The sequence below is a fragment of the Strix uralensis genome, chromosome 17 (assembly GCF_047716275.1).
Source record: "Strix uralensis isolate ZFMK-TIS-50842 chromosome 17, bStrUra1, whole genome shotgun sequence".
In the NCBI taxonomy this organism is placed as follows: Eukaryota; Metazoa; Chordata; class Aves; order Strigiformes; family Strigidae; genus Strix; species Strix uralensis.
In genome coordinates, this window is record NC_133988.1 from 13460399 (window position 1) to 13479621 (window position 19223).

The window sequence follows — 19223 nt, forward strand, 5'->3', positions numbered from 1 at the left end:
AAGCAGAGTCATTCAGCACTCAACATGATGTGGCTATTTGACTTGCACACGACTGTGTCCCCGAGCTGCAGCAATGCACAGAGACCTCCCCCCGCCCCTCCTTGCAAAAACACTTTGTTATTTCGAGGCAAAACATCCCCAACTACTACAGGCACAGATGCACATGCAGCAGGTTGCCACAAGCGTGCGGAGGCAGGGGCTGAATTCACCCCCAGCCGCATCCACTTCCCCCCACTCCCTGCCAGGCTCCTCAGCATGCCAGGGATGCTCCCCAGCCCCAAGCCCTCCATCCCACTCACATCTCTATCTGATCCCTGTGCACCTAAGGAGCATGTTGAACCTCTTCTCGACTGAGTAGAAAGAAGAGCAGAAAACAAAAGGCTATTAAAATAGTAAAAATATGCCTAACCTATGAACAAAGCTCTCCCTCCTTTCCCTGGCTTGAAAAACAGCGCTATCCTCCTTGTCCTTGCCTGAAATTGCATGAACTTCCCCTATTACCTCTAATTACTGCTCCCTGCCTTGATTTCCCCAGCTGCAAAAGGCACATTATGTTTATGCACACCGGGCAGCACCGCCCGCACAGCTTTCTGAAGATGCCCCATGCGCAGCACTGTTATTATCACTTTTTTCTGGGGTGTTTGGTTCAAGCGCTAGCAGAAAGGAGACTGCGTCGCTGCAGCAAACACTGAGGCCGTTATCCACATGTACTCAATGCAGAAGGAGAACCCCGGCTGATTTTCTGCTCCCCTTCCCATAAAAGCTCTTGATTTTTTCCTTAAGATGCAGCCTCGGTAATATGTTGTGTTGCACAGGTTTTATACCATGTAAATGATGGATATTGTTTATGTACTGATTATGTCAAACCCAGCTGTTTACCTTTGCTAGGACTGCAATTATTTTAACAATAATTGTAAAAATAAATTGGGGAGAAAAATAACAGGAACTTTCCAGTTTGGTTTTCAAAACTAGAGCGCTGCCAAGTGTGATATGACCTCAGACAAGTCACGTGTATCCACTTATTTCAAAAATCAATCAAGTTTGACCATGCATAGCAAACAGACCGCTCCGTAGGGTTCTGGTCAGAAATGGGTCCCAAAAACGTCCAGAATTCAACCCAGCCACAGCTTCCTCATTTACTACCACCTCTCAAGCTGCTGCAGCACCCAGATCTTCCCAGCAGCTGAACAACCACATAACGCTGACACCAAACACGCAGAATAGGGTCAAACAGCCCAGAAGACAGGCACATTGACCGTCATCTCTCCTCTTTCCAACAGGTTCACTCTCCTCCATACAAAGATACCAGTACAGACCAACTATTTTTGAAAGTACCCGTTTTGCAGCTGGACCAACTGTCTCCCAGCCCTCCATGCGGTTCCCCTGCTCCTCCTCCTCTCCCTGGATCGCAGGCAGATGCCAAGCCATGGAAGTTATTCTTTCGTTTACAGCATCTGGTTCCTTGGCAGATTCCTCGGGCAATTATGTTCATAGCTTTAAAGCTGTCTCTAGCTCTGCTTCATGGGTTTGCTGCTTTTGGCTTGTAGCAGTCTCTTCTCATCTTCCCTGTCCATCATTTTGGCTGAATGTTGCTCTTAAAATACTGGAATTAGACCACTCGCATCTCCCTCTAATTAGGAGCAAAAATAAACAATACCCCATGTTGTTCTTTAAACACAAGCACTTGCTTTACTTTCACAGCCATACTCAGGAGGCCCTGGGCACTCTCTTGGCTTTGAAGCACCATGTACTTGGAGTCATTTGCAACCACTGAGACAGCCTGGACAATTATACCTCCATACAAACACAACCATTTTTTTAATTCTTTTTTTTTGGAAGGGGGTTGCATTTCTGCCTGGATGCCTCGTCTCACCAGCAGCATTCAGAATCACTTTTTTTGCCTGCAGACAAAAAGTTAGAGAATCATCCACCCAGCACCTTGGAAATCCCTACCTGAAAGGCTTCTGAGTGAACATGCTCTCAAAGAAGCACGTTGCCTGCCTTAAAACAAGGGGGGTGGAGGGTGGAAATCCGTGAGCCCCAAAGATCCCCCCAACACCATGGGAAGGGTTTTGCATTTCCTGCCAGTGATAAAAGGTGAGAGACAACATAGATCCTGTCCCTCATCATCAGCCTGAACCGACCACCTCCTGAGATAAGACGATAAGCTGATGCTCGATCCAGTTTTTCTGATTAAAGCTGCCAACAGCTAATGGAGATCTGCACACCTGTTCAAGGACCTGCAGCTCATTTTGGATGAGCCCAGGCAAGGCCACCATGAGGTGACAACGTCTGGACACCACTGGCTGGCACAGGATTCCCATCGGTGACCCCTGAGCAAGCACCAGATGAGGCTTTCAGAAAAAAATCCCAAACCACACCATCCCAAGGGCACCGAGTCACCACCCTGGGGTCTTGCAACTCAGTAACTGCACGATAAATTTGGTGGAGAGCCAGCTTTTAAAGAGGCATTTAAAACCAACTTCACTCATTATCCTCAGAGGATACTTCATGGAAGCAGCACCTTTGCCAGCTCTGTGTCTCACCAACAGAAACAAGCTGCAAACCGTTCCGGAAACACACCCACCGCAGAGGCTCCTGAGCTCCCAAAATGCTCTCTCGGAGGAGGAAGCGACAGCCTGGCTATTCATCACTGCTTCCTACCATCGCTGGCTCAATGCCCGGAGCAGAATTAATTGGCCTGGCTTGCAAGAGTGTACATCCAACTGGATGGTGCTTCTCCGTCTCAGAAGAAATCACGAGCCCTCACCCAAATGCCCTCCAGGACCACCGGGAACGGATCTCCAAACCTGGGGAATGTATGGCTGCAGCCAACAGCCATGATGGGAAAACCCATCAAGTGACCCTTTTTCTTTGCTTTTAGCACAGACACAGCTTAAACCTTCTCTGCCTCTGTGCAAGTGCAGTGTCCCCACCATAGAGTGTAGAGGGACAGGCACCAACTGACCTGCTGGACAGACCAACATGAGTGGTGCAGCCATGGCGTTAGCAAGGACCATAGCAGGCACCAATCAGCAGCCCTGCTGATTGAACAGGGCCACTGGCTTGAGTAATTGATGCTTGTGATGGGCAGGTCAGAGGAGAAGGGATGCTCTCCTCCCCTGGGCAGGAGGGAAGTTGGATGCTCTACCGATGGCCATCCTGGCATCCAAAGGCCCCATCTGGAATACGGAGCGAACAGACTGAACGTGGTGCTTCCTCAGCACAAGGGGTGCAGCGGGGCCGGGCTTCCTCGTGGCATTAGTGCTAGCCCCCATCTACCCACTCTGCTGCGGAGGTGCCTGGAGCCTCACTGCAGGGTTCAGGGCAAGCATTTGTCCTGGGCAGGTGGGGAGTCGGGGCGTATTTATCCTTTTGGAAGGAATAAGCACATAAAGAGAAAAGTACAATGGATTTAAGCATTTAAACACATTTCCATAACTGTTCACACTGATTCCCAGGCAGCAGCTTTCATTAAGGTGGAGTTGAGGCTGAGAGCACCAATTAGCAGCATTAAAAAAAAAAGGAATGAAACCACTGCAGTTATCCCCAAACAAGGGGTACAGGCCCAGCCTAATCTTTTATGCCTGGCCTTGCTGGAAATGACAGCAGGTTAATGCCCCAGGAAGTGGAGTGCACAGGACTTGGGCTGGGCTGCCAGCTTGGTCCCCCCATGCAGCCATTGCAGACCCAAGCCAGCTGGTTGCACAGCACCATTTGACTGTTAGGGGACAGGAGATGTCAAATACAGCAGTTCACCCTCACATCCACTGCCATAAAAGCAAGAAAAGAAAGAGAAATCCCAGCAAAGCACCAGTGGACACCTCCCTCTGTTCATCAACCCCCAGAGGCAGCTGGAGGAGGAACACGCAGCAGTGAACTCCTGCCCAGCAGGTCTCAGCAGCCGCTCACGCCCATTTTAGAAGATGCTTGAGCTATTTTAAATCACATGGCAAATGAAAATTACTCTTTTTTCCATTCATTCTGTATTTTGGCAAATTCTTTAGCTTTATGCTGTGCAAAACATTTCTACCAGCGGACCACAGCAGCATGGCCCTGCTGCATCCCCGCTGCTCAGCTCCCGCCGTGGGAACTGCTTTCTAAAGCAGTAAAATTATTTATCAAGTTTTCCTTCCCACAGACTCAACCCGCTCAGCCTCCACATAAACTTTGTCAAGTTTAGCTTCAGACTGGCAGCAAAGACACTCACTCACCAGTGCAAAACACAAACCAACAGAAAAGATTAAATCATCTATTCAAAGGGTGTTATGGATTTTAATTTTTTTTGTAAGGGCCACAACCAATTATTTTTTAGCACAGAGATCATAACCATTCATTTATCCTGAGAATAAAAGTGGAAGAGGGGGAAATGATAGCTTGTACATTATTTGTCACGCTGCCAGTACTGACACAAAGTCAGGGTTGCCAGAGATCTTTGATCCAAATAAGTATCATTCTCATAAACATTTCAAATCTACAGGGAGAAAACCCAAAACCCCAGTCAAATCTTTCCACCATGATTCTAAAGATAAATACATAAGCAACAAAAGAAATCCTCTTCCTCTACAAATAAGACTTTGCTATTCAAGGTAGGTACAAAAGCTTTTTAAAAAAGATGCTGTTGGGGGGATCCAGAAGTGGACCAGAAAAAGCCAAGCTTGAAAATTCACATCATCAGCCCAACATCATCACTCACAGTGAGTTAGACACATTAAAAAAAAAATATATATATATATATAAAAAAAGATTCTACATCAGGAACCAATTTACTTTTGCTGCTCCACAGAGCAATCACGCCCCAGGACCTGCAGCTAAATGGCTGGAGCTCACGTAACTGGAACAGCAAAGGAAGCAGCGGAGAACTTTAATGGCTTATGAAATTCAATTGAAATTGATGGTTGGAGAAGTGAAACATTTAACACCCTACCAATTTAACATCGGTGCACACACGTGCATGTATGTACACAGACACATACGCGGACCAAAAAAGGTGGGAGCTCATTTCCCACTCGCTTATGTGTCCACAACCCCCACAGTGCTCTAGGGAAGGAAAAGGCACCCTCATACAGTAACTTAAACAATATATAAATATTTTAACACCTCCAGACCTTTTTCCACTGGAACCTTTAATATAAAATCCATCTTTTGTGAAAATGGCAATACATTATTACGAGCTGCCCTGTCCACTTCTCTGAAAGATTAGAAGCCACATTCTGCATTTCATCTTCAGCTGGAGCAGGAACTCATAAACCGTCCCTGCTATTTGAGAAGACTTTGAATAAACTGTTTGCAGCTGATGTACTTTTCCAACATGGATCTCTTTTGTTATGAAGCCTGTCTCTGATGAGCAATAGAAAAATATTGTTGACAGGGGTGTACTTTTCCATCAACTCAAAAATATCATTTTGCAGAATATTTTCACAGCTCAGCAGAAGGTGGAAAGAAAGACAATATTATGACTACATAAGAAAAAAAAAATTCATTATAATTAGCTTATAGTAGTTCTCCTGTTGGTTTTGGCTTGCTTAAATGAGGTTCTTTACTAGTTAGAGCCACGGTCTGACTTACAAAGCCTTCAGGCAAAGCTCATGTTAATCAAAGATTAACCTCGTTAAAACATTCAGAATTTGGCCAAAACACTTTAGAACGATGCTTATATTCACAAGGCAACAACAAGAACCACCAGTAACCTTAACATTATCACTTCTAAGTGTTCAGAGGTGCACGGTCAGTCAGGTGCTTTGGGATGCATCACCCCAACTCAGATGGAAGGAAGGAACTGCCACATCCTGGCAAGCATCAACGGGCAAGTGTCTATCGAGCGACTCAAGGCACACCAACAAGGCTGACTTCCAGAAACACCGGGAAGCACTGCACTGGAGCATCCATCACACCGCTGCCCTCATGCCACAGGAGCGGGCGGGGGACACGTTCACTTCACACAACCACACTGTAATTGAGCTCGCTCCGGTGTGATGTACCCGTTGATTCATGGGGAGGCTTTGATGTGCAAATTAATCATTATAACTTTTAATTGAGCTAATGTAAGCATCATATGTTGCTAATTACACAATGCAGGGGGAAAAAATATTGCAAATGAATTTAACTGCTTCATCTAATCAGGATGGCAAGTTGTGTTTTAATTACAAATTGTTGTGTAGCAGCAAAGCATCTGCTGCAATTCAACAACTCCAGTCCCAAAGCAAAGCCCTGCTGTGTCTCACTCCTGTGCTCAGTGTCCAGCTCTTCACCACAGCCCCAGCGAAACACTGGGCCGAGCCAGCAGCACGGACCCAGGTGGCCACAGCCTTGGCTGGGGACAGTGGGGGCATCCCTCCAGGGGCAGTGGAGACATGCCACCCACACCTGGCTTGCAGAAATGCCCACCCTGAACACCCCTCCCCGGCAACTTCTTGCCACAAGGGCTCCTTATGGACACCTTCGAGCTTGCCATGTTCAAACCCCGCCATTTGTAACCCCTCTTTTAATCTGAATGACCGTTTCAAGATGCGGAGGCAGAAGTCTTTATGATCTTACTCAAACTCAATGCCTGTCAATTCATATAAGCAAGAATCAAGCAGTGCCTTTGCAGCCTGTTTCCTCTGTGTCCTTACAGTTAAGGGGAAAGGAAAAATAGGAAATGCATGAAAAGATAAAATAAGATTACAAAAAAAACGCCAAAACACTCCCGGACTTTGTCATCTGAGGTAGTGCCTAGAGCAAGTTTTTACAACCAAATTAAAATCCCTGAATACTGTGGATTTTAATGGAGACACTGATATAGCCAAGCAGCTATAGCATGGCAACGCACCTGCATAATGCATCACCTTGAGAATGTATTACTGTGAGATATGTGGCGATGACAGTGTTCACCATCCAACTGTACCTGCGGCGAAGAAAAACATCCACTTGCCGATAACTCTGCTGGTAATTAACTAGAGAGTTTCAGGGAGGAAAGAATACCTCCGAAATGCTACGGCAGATACATGGTATCTAAAAAGCAAAGATAATCTTTTTTTTTTTCTTATATTATTTTTTAATATGATACAGCTTCTATTTGTCAAAAGGAGAAAAAAAAGCCCCACAGACTCCGAGCACATTAATGTACTGTAGATTTTGCCAGTTATCCACATTAAAGCAAAAACCTGTAGTATTTTTGGTTTTTTTAAACACCAGGGGGCTGATTACTATGAAATGATCTTAGGTTTCTCCCACTAAGTGGACAGATGGATTGCTACTTCTGCAACTTCTTTTTTGCAGCATTGAATTCAGTTGCTGGTGGGAGCCTCCGGTCCAGCGCTCCCCAGTATCCTTTCTCTCCTCACACTTGCCATCTCACTGCCCAGCCCCAGGATGGGGTATGGAAGAGGCTGTCTGCACAGCGCCTGATGTGGCTGGGTGCCCCCTTCGGCTCCGGGGGTGCGCTGCACCCCCGGAGCCGAAGGGGGCACCCAGCCACATGGGCTCCGCTGGAGCCCCACACCTCTCGTGCCCACGCTGGGGGCGAGGGAACGGCACAGGCACACCAGACCCCCACACCTGGATTTTTGTGCCAAGGGAGATGGCGGTGGCACTATGGAGAGAAATGCCACCAGCACCAGCCAGACCACAAGTGAGATCTCTCCAGCGTACCTGGAAATAAGCTGGAATTTAAAGGGTTTTGCAAGGTGACAAGGAAACAAAAAGCACTGCTAGACACAACCCATCTCCTTAACTATTTTTTAAAAGATAAATTTTACAAAGTGAAAACTGAAACACTTGCTGCCAAACTTGATCCCTGCTACCCTGACAAACTCATCGAGCCCATTCGCAGCAGTAAGGGACTCACAAACAGTCATGAACACTTTGGGTCTCCGGCCAGAGCCGTTGCATTCACAACCCATCATTCTCACAGGCGAAACACAGCTCATCAGAAGAACAACTTGGAAGAAACTCCTCAGCGTGCAGGGAAGGGAACTGCTCATTCAGAAGGTGCTTTTTAGGAACTGATCCTCCAAGGAGACACTGCCCAACATGCCCGCTGTTGGCATCATCCCGCTGCAGCCCAGGGGCTGCAGTCCCTTTAAGACGAGGACAAGGGACAGAAGGAAACGCTCAGTTTGATCTGAGGAAGTAAAAACACCCCATGAAAAGCAAACTCCCAGCCCCAGGAATGACTAAGCACAGAGCCAGGCAAGGCAGGCGCTGGGCTGGCAAAGGCAACCGCACAACACACATTGCCAGAGCTGCGCCGACTCTGAAGGTATGCTGTACAGAAATGCCATTTCTGGGGGGAAAAAAAACAAACCCAAATCTAAAAATAGGGACCCAGTTCTTTAGCAAGCCACACAAACTGCCTGTGAGTCCTGTTTATAAGCGATCCCATCCGTCCGTATCTCCAGCTGATGCACAGATAGCAATATAAGGGTCAATAATCATTTATCTAAAGATACGTGTCAACCCATCTCTCGTCCACTCTCAGACAAACCTTTTACAATAGCCACTTACTTTAACCCTGAATTATCTGCCTCTGCTCATCCTCAGGGAGAAGCAGCACAGCAGAGAAAGAAGCAGGCAATTCCCTGTGATCTGAAAGCTCACTTTCTAAATCAAATCAATTTTTCTAACGTAATTTGCCTAATCTAAATCACTGACCCATGCATTTTCTCACAATCCTTTGACAAGAGCTGCACCAATTGAAGCAAAGCTAAAACACTTCAACCAGACCAATTCATAGAAGTCTTTAGAGGAATTCCTTCATCTCTGTAATTAATTCTCTAAGTACCACAGTGGGATGCTCTGAATTCAAACCCAGTCCAAGGAGTAATGATTATACTAATGGGAGAAGCTGTGCAGTAAATAAATGCAAGTGCCCTGCTGAAAGAGATCATTTTCAATAGGAGACTGCCATTCAGGGAGATAACTGTGTTTTGGAGATAATAACTCAGATGATGAAGTCCCAGACTGGAGTCTGATACGGCAATTCCCAGACCCCGCACACCTAACCGGGCTGAGCATTTCGACAGATACACACTAGAGCTGGGGCTGCTCCTGCTCTTGGCCCTTTGCTCATGATGGCCACAGTCCCACGGTGGTCATTGCCTCGAACACGAGTCCACGGAGCCAGCTGAAACGGCAGCAATACAGGGTCAGTTCAGCCCGGCTGGCTACAGACCCCCTCCCCACCTAACCTTCCGCTGGGGCTGAGCATCGGCCGCGTATCACGCGCAGCCGGGAGAGCTGTGATTTATCAGCAGCTTTTTAAGCGCATTAGACCACAGGCACACAGGAGGGCTGAGGGCTTTTCAGCCATGACAAACGTAAACTGCTCGTGTCGGATGGGGCTCGCACAGCCCCGCGGGGACTCCACATCTTGCAGGGGCATTCGCCAGGGGACACAGGGAGCCCAGCTGCTGATACGCACTGGACTTGGCTTTATCGGCACCGCCGGCCGTGGGAGGGCTAGTGGGGGCTGCCACGCAGCAAAGGAGAGGGTGTGGTGGGGACAGAGAGCCTAGGGGAGTTTGGAAAACCATCTAAAAGTTTGCTGGTTGGTGTAAGAACCAAAGCAATGACTTCTCTTTGACTTTCCCTTTTTGTTAATTGGCTAAATGCAATAAAGCTTTCTAATGCATTTAATGTGTTGGGCTGCAATATGCTCAGAGAAAGGAAGGAAGATATTTTAACTCTGGATGAGCAGGATGCTTTGATAAGACATAGCTGAAGCTGCACCCAGGAGCTGATACTTGTCAAAGCCTGCATTCCCTAGGGCTTACAGCAGACATCAGTAATGACACTTAACAGTGTTGCAAATATGGAGGACTTTGTGGTGAAATAAGGTGTGCAACATGGACACGTGGGTTTTAAAAGGTCACATCTGAAGAACAGCTGTCCCTGAAAAGATGCCCCCAGTCCCCATGGGCTGCCCAGCTCCATCACACCAGGGGGGTGATGGGGTGGGCACCACAGGCTGGGCTTTGCTCTGTAGAACAGTCTTTGATTTCAGCAGTAAAGAACATTAACTCCATCTCTTCATTTCTGCTTAAGACTTCCCATAACGGTTTTAAACAGGCTGGTGCAAATCAAACTCAGCAATAGACACAAGTGTTAGTTCAGCCCTTCCCTAACAGAACTCACGGCACTAAGCCTGGTGATGTCAACCCTAGGGAAGCCTGAGAGCACCCTGACACCCACCCACACGCCTCAGCAGTGCCAAGGAGGGGGCTTGAAGATGCCAAGCAGCTCAGCCACCAAAACAAGCCAGGGCTGAGACATGGAGGAGGAGATGGTGTCCGAGCAGTGCTCAGCACACCAGGGCCAACGGATTGGTCATGCCACCTCGGCAGCCTCCCATCCAAGGTGAGCCTCATTGCTCAAAGAGCAGCAGCAAAAAAAAAAAAAAAACCAAAACAACACAACATCAGCTGTCTTCAAAAAACATAACCCCACAGCCCAGCTTCACCCAACACCTCTGCTCTCCCTGCCAGCAGGGCTTTACGTATGGCGCTGCTGCCCTGAGGCCACTCGTGGGGACGATGGGAGAGCATGGACCATATCTTTGATGATGCCCACTCTCTTCTCTAAAGCCCTTTGAGATCTACAGGTGGAAGAACAATGAATGATTAATAATTGGGGAAAAAAAATGCCTTGACTGCAATAAAATTCATGCTATCTCCTGTTTTTCTCTTGCTTGTTTCTCTTGTTTAATGGAGTTGAGCCTTTTTTGCACCAATACTCATGCTAATAACTTTCAGCGGGCTACTCCTAAGCAAAAGACAGGAAATGAGTAACTGAGCTGCATTTAAAAAAAAAAAAAAAAGAGGAGGAAACCTTTGTATATTAATTCTCGTAGCTGTCAGAGATGAGGATTTAATAATGTTAGTAACTAAGCTACTCCATTATTTTCAAACACCTTGGAGGAGAACGTCTTAGTGGGAGATGAATTAGATAGTGCAACTGTAACTGCCTTCTGAGTATTTACAGAGCATAATCTATGGCTCATCACCACGTGCACTTCAAGTCCTTGCCCTTTATTCTCCAAATAACCTCCAACTGTAAATGTATTTACATGCCAGGCTCAGCTTCTTCTTTTGAGCATTTCCCACTTGCTGCTTAACCATTTGTCCCTGTTTTGTAGCTTTGCCCGGGTTCAGTTTTGGATGGATGATAAGGATGGAAAGTTGTGGATTCGGGTCATCCAATAAATGATGGAAAGCAGCAGAGAAAGAAAAACGTAGGCGGAATATGGGAGAGGTCTAATAGGCTGTGAAACGCTCTGCCAAAGGAAGCGGCAGAAGTCCTGCTGCCTGCATCACTGAAAACCAGCCACGCTCAGGAACAGGCTGTACCGAACAACCATCGGAGATGGGAAAGGCAGCTTAACCACCAACTTTTCCAGCTCTAATTCCCATGACTTGGGGATGGCTGAGGCACACTGGCCTTCACACTTGCCCTGACAGAGCTCTGCTGCTTCCAGAGAGCTTTTACCATCCTCTCTAGATGCCTCCATTGCAACATTTTAAAAGCCCATTTCATTGTGCAGGTCTGCCTTGTGTCCTTTTTGTGCTCAATGAAGGACAATCAGACTTTCTGTGTTTATCAGTCCTCTACCCCCAGCTCTCTAAGTGCCTTTCAAAACCAGCAGTGACATTTCAGACTGCCATAGCCCTGCGGGATCAGGGACAGAGGCAACAAGGCTGTTGTCTCTTGCCACACTGGGCACTCACACCAGCCAGGGACTCGCCCCACGCACACATCCAGACCAGCTCCTTCCAAAACTCATCTCGGACTTGTTTCTTTTTCAGTCAAAAATCAAAGACAGTCAACAGCTACCGACTATTTGCTGAGTTTCTAATTACTGCTCGTTGCATAGAAACCTGCTCCATCTGCTCAAGGGTTCCCTTTTAGGGTGCATGGACTCTGTCTTTTTTTGGTGCGAGTTTCATCTTTATTTTGAGCTGCAGCATAAATGTTTGTTTCAAGAGCTGCAGCATCCATTAAGCAGCCCTCCTTCACCATCATGGCAAAGGTCTTGCTGCTAAGCAAAAGCTGCTGCTAATTGACAACAACTCCTAAACCGAGATATAAAATAGTTGCGTCTGTCACTCATGCAAACAGCTGGCTTCAGCAGCCCAACTGCTAAATAATGTAAAATGGTTCATTTTTCTGACTCGGGAAAGATCCTTTATGAAAGGAATGAAAGTCTCTGGTGCTACAGAGCCATGTCCCGATCATTCCCGCATCTTAAAAATCTAACATTACCCATAAAATTCATAAGTAATATAAACCCTGTTTCTTCCACTACTCTCCCAATCAGAAAAACTGGATTTAAATCACCTGCTGGCAGGTTTATTACAGGGCCCACAAGCAGATAAGGTCCTGTGCACCAGCCCTCTGCACTTAACGGGAAATAAATCTCTTCTTTGCCATCTGTTTTTGAAATGTTCCCACACAAGCAAAACAAAAAAAACCCCCAAAGATATCTGCACCTCTAATTTAATCTTCTGAAGGATTTTATTTCTTGGGTAATGAGGATGACATTTCCCCCCCTCTCTAGCAGAAATATTTTCCTCCCCAGGCCGACTCCCCCCAGAGCTCCCTCAGTCTGTGACCAAACTCTCCCAGTGTTGTGTATTTAGGGCACGTGTTACCGCTGTGCAGATAAACGGGCTCGGGATAGGGACAGTTGCTTGCCCAGAGGCACCATTTCCGACAGCATCCAGTGGGCTGGTCCTGGGGAACACCCACTTTGGAGCCTCCCGAGCCCCTCGGCTTGGCCAGAACAAGGATTTTGGTCCCTGCTTCTCCATTTAGCCCCAGTTTGAATTGCATCAATGGGGGTTTTCCAGCATTTCTTTCCATCCAGGGCAGCTCTGTGGCACTATCACTGATGTCAAGGTAGAGCTGCCTAACACAGGTGGTTTTACACCATCTCCCCCCATAACCATAACTCTGGTCCCTGCACAGTCTTTAACCCGAGGGCAGGAGGACATGGCCATGCAACAGCAGAGCCCTGAGTACCTTGTCCCCAAGATTTAGCATCTTTGTCACTAGAAGCCCACTCTTCTGCCACTGCAGGTCTCCTCCTCCACCGCGGGGGAAGCAACGGGGCAGAGTGGCTCTCGAGGGCCAGTTGGTGCAGGCACGGTGAGATGAGGAGAGCTTGTTTACACGCAGTTTCCAATTAGTCTACTCAGCAGACAACAGCCTCGTGGAAACATCTCTGCTCCTGGCTATCCCTCTCCCCTCAGGGCACCCCTTTGCTTCATCCCTGACTACCACCATCACCAAAAAAAAAAAAAAAAAAAAAAAAATCAGAAAAAACAGAGTTAAAAATCAAATGCTACACTTCATTTTTCTTTCCTTGCCTGAAGTTGCGAGAGACAAGATAGGACGTAATCGCCACTTTTAAAATCATCTCCTATGACAGGCAAATTGATCAAGCAGGGAGGCTGGGCTGCTTTTGAACTTGAACAAACTGATTTTCCATGAAAGATGGTGTTTACATTGCCTCTCAATAGCCTGCTGAAATATGCATACCTCTTGCCATTTCATCACCAAAATTTGGGAAGAAAGAGCATTTCAAAAAAAAAAAGAAAAAAGGAAAAAAGAAAGTGTGCTTGAATCTGGAGCACATCATAAATTCATGAAGCTTTTTGAATGCTGTCAGAAACAAACACGTTTATGTAAACAAAGAAAAGCTGAAAGTGTGCTGCAAGAGAATTTTTGGATAGTGTGGAAGAAAGCTTAATATTTACGTTGCACCTGAGACTCAAGTCCATCGTGCAAGGTGCTGTGCAAACAGTGAAGTTCTTGCACCCCAAATTTACCCAGCACAGACACTTCAAGAAGCACTTGCGTTACTTCCCATTGCAGCACTCTATGTCACAGAGGCGAATGGAAATACCCAGGGAAAGCCAGACACTGAGCAATCCCCGTCCACCCCTGTAAGTTATCTCAGAGGACCACTTTGCTTGTAATTTCTGCCTGCCCATCCTCACGTGGGAACAGCTTCCTCTGAAATGCCAGCTGGGAAACTCCCGACAGCATGAAATCGAAGCATCTTCCACGACATCTAGAGCACCACATGGTAACTCACACTCCCCAGCCTCCGTGGCACTTACTGCAAGAGGATTTGACAGCCGTAGTCGGGAAAGCATCTCCGTTACCACCATGTGCCAGCACATCAGCTGAGCCACTGACAGGGGTAAGTGCTAATGCTACGCCAACAAATCAAGTCATGGCTTGTCATTAATAAACATTAGTTATATCTAGGCAGGGGGGAGAAGGGGGGGAATCAAGTTCAGTGATTTTAATTTGTTGAGCTGACAGTATTTATTTCAGTGGGATGTTTATTAAGGCCAGAATATTTTAGTTTTGCTTGCTTCCTGCAGGATGTAGGAGATTGCCACCTCCCCTTTGCTCCCCAGCTGCACCTCCGAGACAGGACAGGTTTGCAGCCACCTGCACGAGCGAGACACATTGCTCGGTGAAGCCACCTCTCCAGCACGGCAAAACTCATGCTCCCTATCAGCCTCAGCCGCTGAGCTGGGGAAGAGCAGCACCACATAACCCAGTGCCACAAGTCACAATACCTTCGCTTCCTCCACCTTTCAGCCAAGGGACCCTCTGGGGACAGCTGCCAGCACAGGCCCTCCGAGCAGCCCGGCTTCAAAGTACATTTCTGAGGAGCTATGGAGAAGGGCAGGAGGATCCTGACTCATTGTGGGGTCACCAGGGTGTAAACCATCCCATAGGCACAAATGGCAAAACCTTACATAGCCTAAAATGCTACATAGCCCAAATCCCTGCCATGCTCCGTGGTGCACGGACTCCTCTCTCCAGGCTCTTTGAAACATGGGAGTCCTTGCCCAGAGATGCTGTGCACACCAGACATCTGCCTGGGCTCAAAGAGTGACCAAACCCATGATGGCAAACCCATCACAGCAACTAAACAAATGGATGCCATCTCCGGCTCAGGAACACATCCCTGATCCAAAAATCCTGCCTGAGACACACAGCGCGTCCTGGTGCCTGCGACCTGCTGCTCTGACCTCCTACAGCTGCTCCTGCGCTCGTACCTTCCTCACCACGCTAAGCTGCTTTAAACACAGAGATAACAGGGCTTGGAGTGAGAGTCTTGGAGCACCTATCATTCCTGGTAATAAAATACAGCAAATTAATTGCACTTTATTGATTTTCCGGGTTTTTAAGTGTAACTATTTTGGCATTCAAACCTCAAGGGACTATTGATCAGCCAAAGAGGCAGGTGTCAGTGAATGGAGCTCTATGACCAAGCCTGACAAACTGAAGAAAATAATCAAAACCCAAAAACAGTGAGTGATGTGGACTTCCCCGTTTCAAGTATACAAAGGATGCTGCAGCATCAATGACAGGATATTTTTGAAGTGAAAAATGCTGCACAGGGCAAGTCACACAGTTGTCTCCTGCATTCCCAGAGAGCCCAACACCGATCACAGCAGCGATGCATAAATCCAGAGCAGCTTCACCGACTTCAGAGGAGCTGCTCAAGATTTACTTTGATGGGAAGTAAAATCAGAATATCTGAAATATATTGCTCTAATGGATGCTGGAGCAAGAGGCAGTGTAATAATTTCAGACTTCTCCCCCCACCACACTATCCCCCAAATCACATCAGTTTGGACAGTCATTGCATAAAATGTTGAGATCTGCACTAACGTGGGGAAAATAACTGACATTTCAACAGTTTGTATGATCACATTCTGCAAATCTATTGTACAGTAGATAATACAGGTCTTTCATTTTTGTTCCTGAAGAGCCTCTGCATAAAAAGTGCCTCCATATTATGTAGAGTGATACAGGGACACATAATAAAATAAGCATAATGTCTCTCCACCCACACCTCCCTGGAGCCAGAGTCTAAAAGCAATTCACAGGTCCTTCCTCACGCACGGATCACGACAGCCCAAGCACCTCTCGCAGGGGCTGAAGCAGTCGGTTTGTTCACTAAGCTTCGCACGCCCCGTCCCCGCGCTGCCGTACCCACCGCCGTCAGCAGCCAGCCCCGCGTTCCCACGCCTGCTCCGGGGTGCACGGCGCTGCCCGCGCACAGGGCAGGGGACCGAGCCGGCGAGATAGCATCAGGCAGGAAAACAAAAATATTCAGGTAATTCATCCAGGTCATTCACAGGATACCTATTCATACAACCTCGGAGACAGCTCCGCCGCCGCCAGCAAGGAAGGCGGCCAAAAACCCTGCCTAGATGCCAGCAACAAACGGGGGCCTGCTGCCAGCAAGAGACATCCTCGAGCTCGGCGTGAGCGGCCTTCGGCTGCCAAACACACACGCACACCCTCTGCTCGGAGTCGCACGCGCCAGCAGCCGGGCCACCAGAGACCCGGGGACAGGAGAGTGATCTCTTAATTGGACCTTCACAAAGCTATTTAGGGGACCTGCCTGACAGGCGAACAAATGCCACCCGCTTTGAAGATGCCGGAGGAACCCAGCCCAGTGCACCTCCGGTCCCTGAAACGCAGCCTGCCCAGAGCCAGCCCCGGCAAGGGGGAAGGGAGCAAAGGCAAATAAATAGAGAAAAATGGCAAGTGCCCAACACCACCGTCTGTGTGAGCTGGGAGCTTTGCAGAGATGGCAGCACCACGGCATGACTCATGCAGGTGTCTCTCCCATCTGCAACAACCCAAACCAAGATGTGGTTCGTTAACCCCTGTAATCCAGAGGAGAAAGGCAACTTGGAGCGCGGCGAGCTGCAGGAAGGTCGGCACAGCCCCAGCGGGAGGTGTTCCCGGGCACTGCCGCCACTCGCCTCTTTCGGAAGAGGTTTCCCCAGATCCCAAACCCCCTCTCCACACGCAGACATTGCCACGGGTGCGACAGGGCAGCGCTCCGCTACGAAAGCGAAGGGATGCTGGAGAGGAGAGAGAGGCGCAGGCTGGGGACCGAGTCATTATTCACAGCTTGAGCTGAAAGCGCACTGCGAGTTTCTAACGCACACATTGTGCAGGGAGGCATTCAGGGAGCAGGGGAGAGGGATGGGTACGACGGTAGGTTTGCAGTTACAAACTGTTTCAAAGTGGGTTTCCATATGTTTAAGGACTCAGAGCGCTGGAAGAATTACACCCACAGCCCAATCTCACCATGGTAGCTACCCACACAGGAGGAGACGGGAGGGGGGAATATCAGTGAAAAGATTATCATTAATGTGTCAAAGCAATAAAAAAAAAAAAAAAAAGCACAGAAAACCTGCTCCTTTGCTGCTCTTAACTCCTCAAATAAAGGCAGAGATTCACGGAGCACCTACAGGGCATCACAGTGGCCACACGAAGCCGTCGTTCCGCCGGGGCAGTACTGACCCACAGGCAGCTTGTGCCCCGCATCCCGTGCTGGGTGCCCCGCTCCCCATGACCTGCACCCCACCTTCTGTGCCCTGCACCCCAAACCTTGCACCCCAGTCCCCGTGTCCTCCTCGACAGGATTTCCCAGTGCTCCTGTGGCTGCACACACGCCAGGCGGAGGAGGGAGCTGGAGGGCAGGGGCAAGCAGTGCTTTTTGGGGTGAGCAGAACAAGGAGCCCCTTCCGTCCCTCGCGTGTGTGTGTCCCCAAGGCTGATCCCTCCTTCCTAGCAAATTATTCTTACTGTCCCTGCAGGGACCTTTCCTGAAACAATTCCCTACTACAACGCATTCCCTGTGCCCTCCCCAGGAAGGAGAGCTGCTGCTATGACCCCTCCCACGGATCACTCCCCTTTTTCACCTAAAATCCTTGCTTTTAGGCATATTCCTAAAGCCCCACCGAAGTTTCCCCAGCAGCCCAGGCTCCACGCTACGGCCAAATGCGAGCACCGTCCCGAGCAGCAGTAAAGGCAAAGGAATCACTGAGCAACTTCAGCACCGATGCACCTTAATTAATTTGCTTTTAACAACCTCTATTTATTAAAAACAACATCTGCCAGGGAGCTCACATGAGCAAGGGGAGGAAAACATGCCAGGAGAGAAGTCCTGCAAAAGACTTTCCCAGGGGCTGCGCTTTGGCTTGCCAGCCCGGGGATGAGCCTTTCCCCGGCAAACACCCGCAATTGGGACCCAAAAGGCTGCTCCTGAGCTCCGCTGGGGCAGAGGGGGAAGAGAAAAATAAAATAAAATTTTAAAAAAGAGCTGCTCCAAGCCGCGCTCCCCAAGCCACGGGCGTGCTGCCTCACAGCTGGCCACAATTAGGAAATGCCACCTTAGCTCACCTAAGGGCCTGATCCTGCCCCCCGCCTGCCCATGGAAACCCCCTCTCCTTAAAATTAAGCGCAGGAAAAGCAGCACAAGTATTATTTTACCGAGGAAATTTAACTCCTGTACATCTTTCCCCCCACCCACCCACCCGAGGACTGCCAGAGGCAGGGAGAAGCGGGGGGTCAGGAGCCCTGTGGGAAGCCCCAACCCCGCCACCCTTCCCCGGCCCCCAGCGCTTCGGGAAACCCAAACTTTTTCTTTTTCCCCCCAAGCCGGCAGCGACCCGCTGGCAGCGGCCGAAGCCCCAGGGCTCCCCCCACGCAGGGGGGCCGGGATCCTGCGACATGCGGGGGGGGCACACACAGGGAGGCGACTGTGGACGCAACGGGGAGGGGGACCACAGACTGCCGCGGTGGAGATGGATGAGGACAACTTTGTGAGCCCAAATGATGGGGATCTGGGTGCGTCCCATCCGCGGGCGCGCAGAGCAGCGCGGAGCGCCCGGGGGGTGGGGGGGGGCATAACCGCCCTCCTCGGCCACATCGGTGGGAGGGCTGGGAGAGGGGAAACAGCCATAAATAAAAATAGGGAGGTGGGGAGGGAATAACATAAATAAAAAGAGTTTAAAAGAAACAAACAAGCGCGGGGCCGGGGTCGCGGCGGCGGAACCGGGGGTTACCTCGGCACAGGAGCAGCAGCGGCGCCAGGAGCAGCGCGGGGCCCCGGGAGCGCATCCTCTTTGTTCCATGCCCAGAAGTAGTCATGGTGCTGATTTATTTGGAGAGGGGCGGCTTAACGGGGCGGCGGGGGGGTTGGGGGGGGGGGGGGGGCTGGGGGTGTCGCGGCGGAGCCGGTAACCACTCCCCCCGCGCCTGCCCGCTCCCCTCCGCTGCGCGGCTCCGGCCGGCGGCGGGGCCGGGCACCCCGCGGAGGGGTGGGGGGGGGTGGGGGGCAGGGGGGGGGGGTCCCCGCTCCCCGCCGGCCCCGCGCTCACGGCCGCCCCCGCCGCATCGCCGCCCCGATT

At 49.4% G+C, this 19223-nt stretch overlaps 1 protein-coding gene across 1 annotated transcript in view; it reads right to left on the reverse strand.

Moving 5' to 3' along the window:
- TMEM132B (transmembrane protein 132B) overlaps positions 1-19001 on the reverse strand; it is a 256765-nt gene extending 237764 nt beyond the window's left edge. Inside the window, exon 1 of the mRNA XM_074887367.1 lies at positions 18879-19001. Coding sequence (XP_074743468.1) covers positions 18879-18963 — 85 coding nt within the window. The 5' untranslated portion in view covers positions 18964-19001. The remainder of the gene's footprint in view (positions 1-18878) is intronic.
- Positions 19002-19223: the final 222 nt, after the last annotated feature.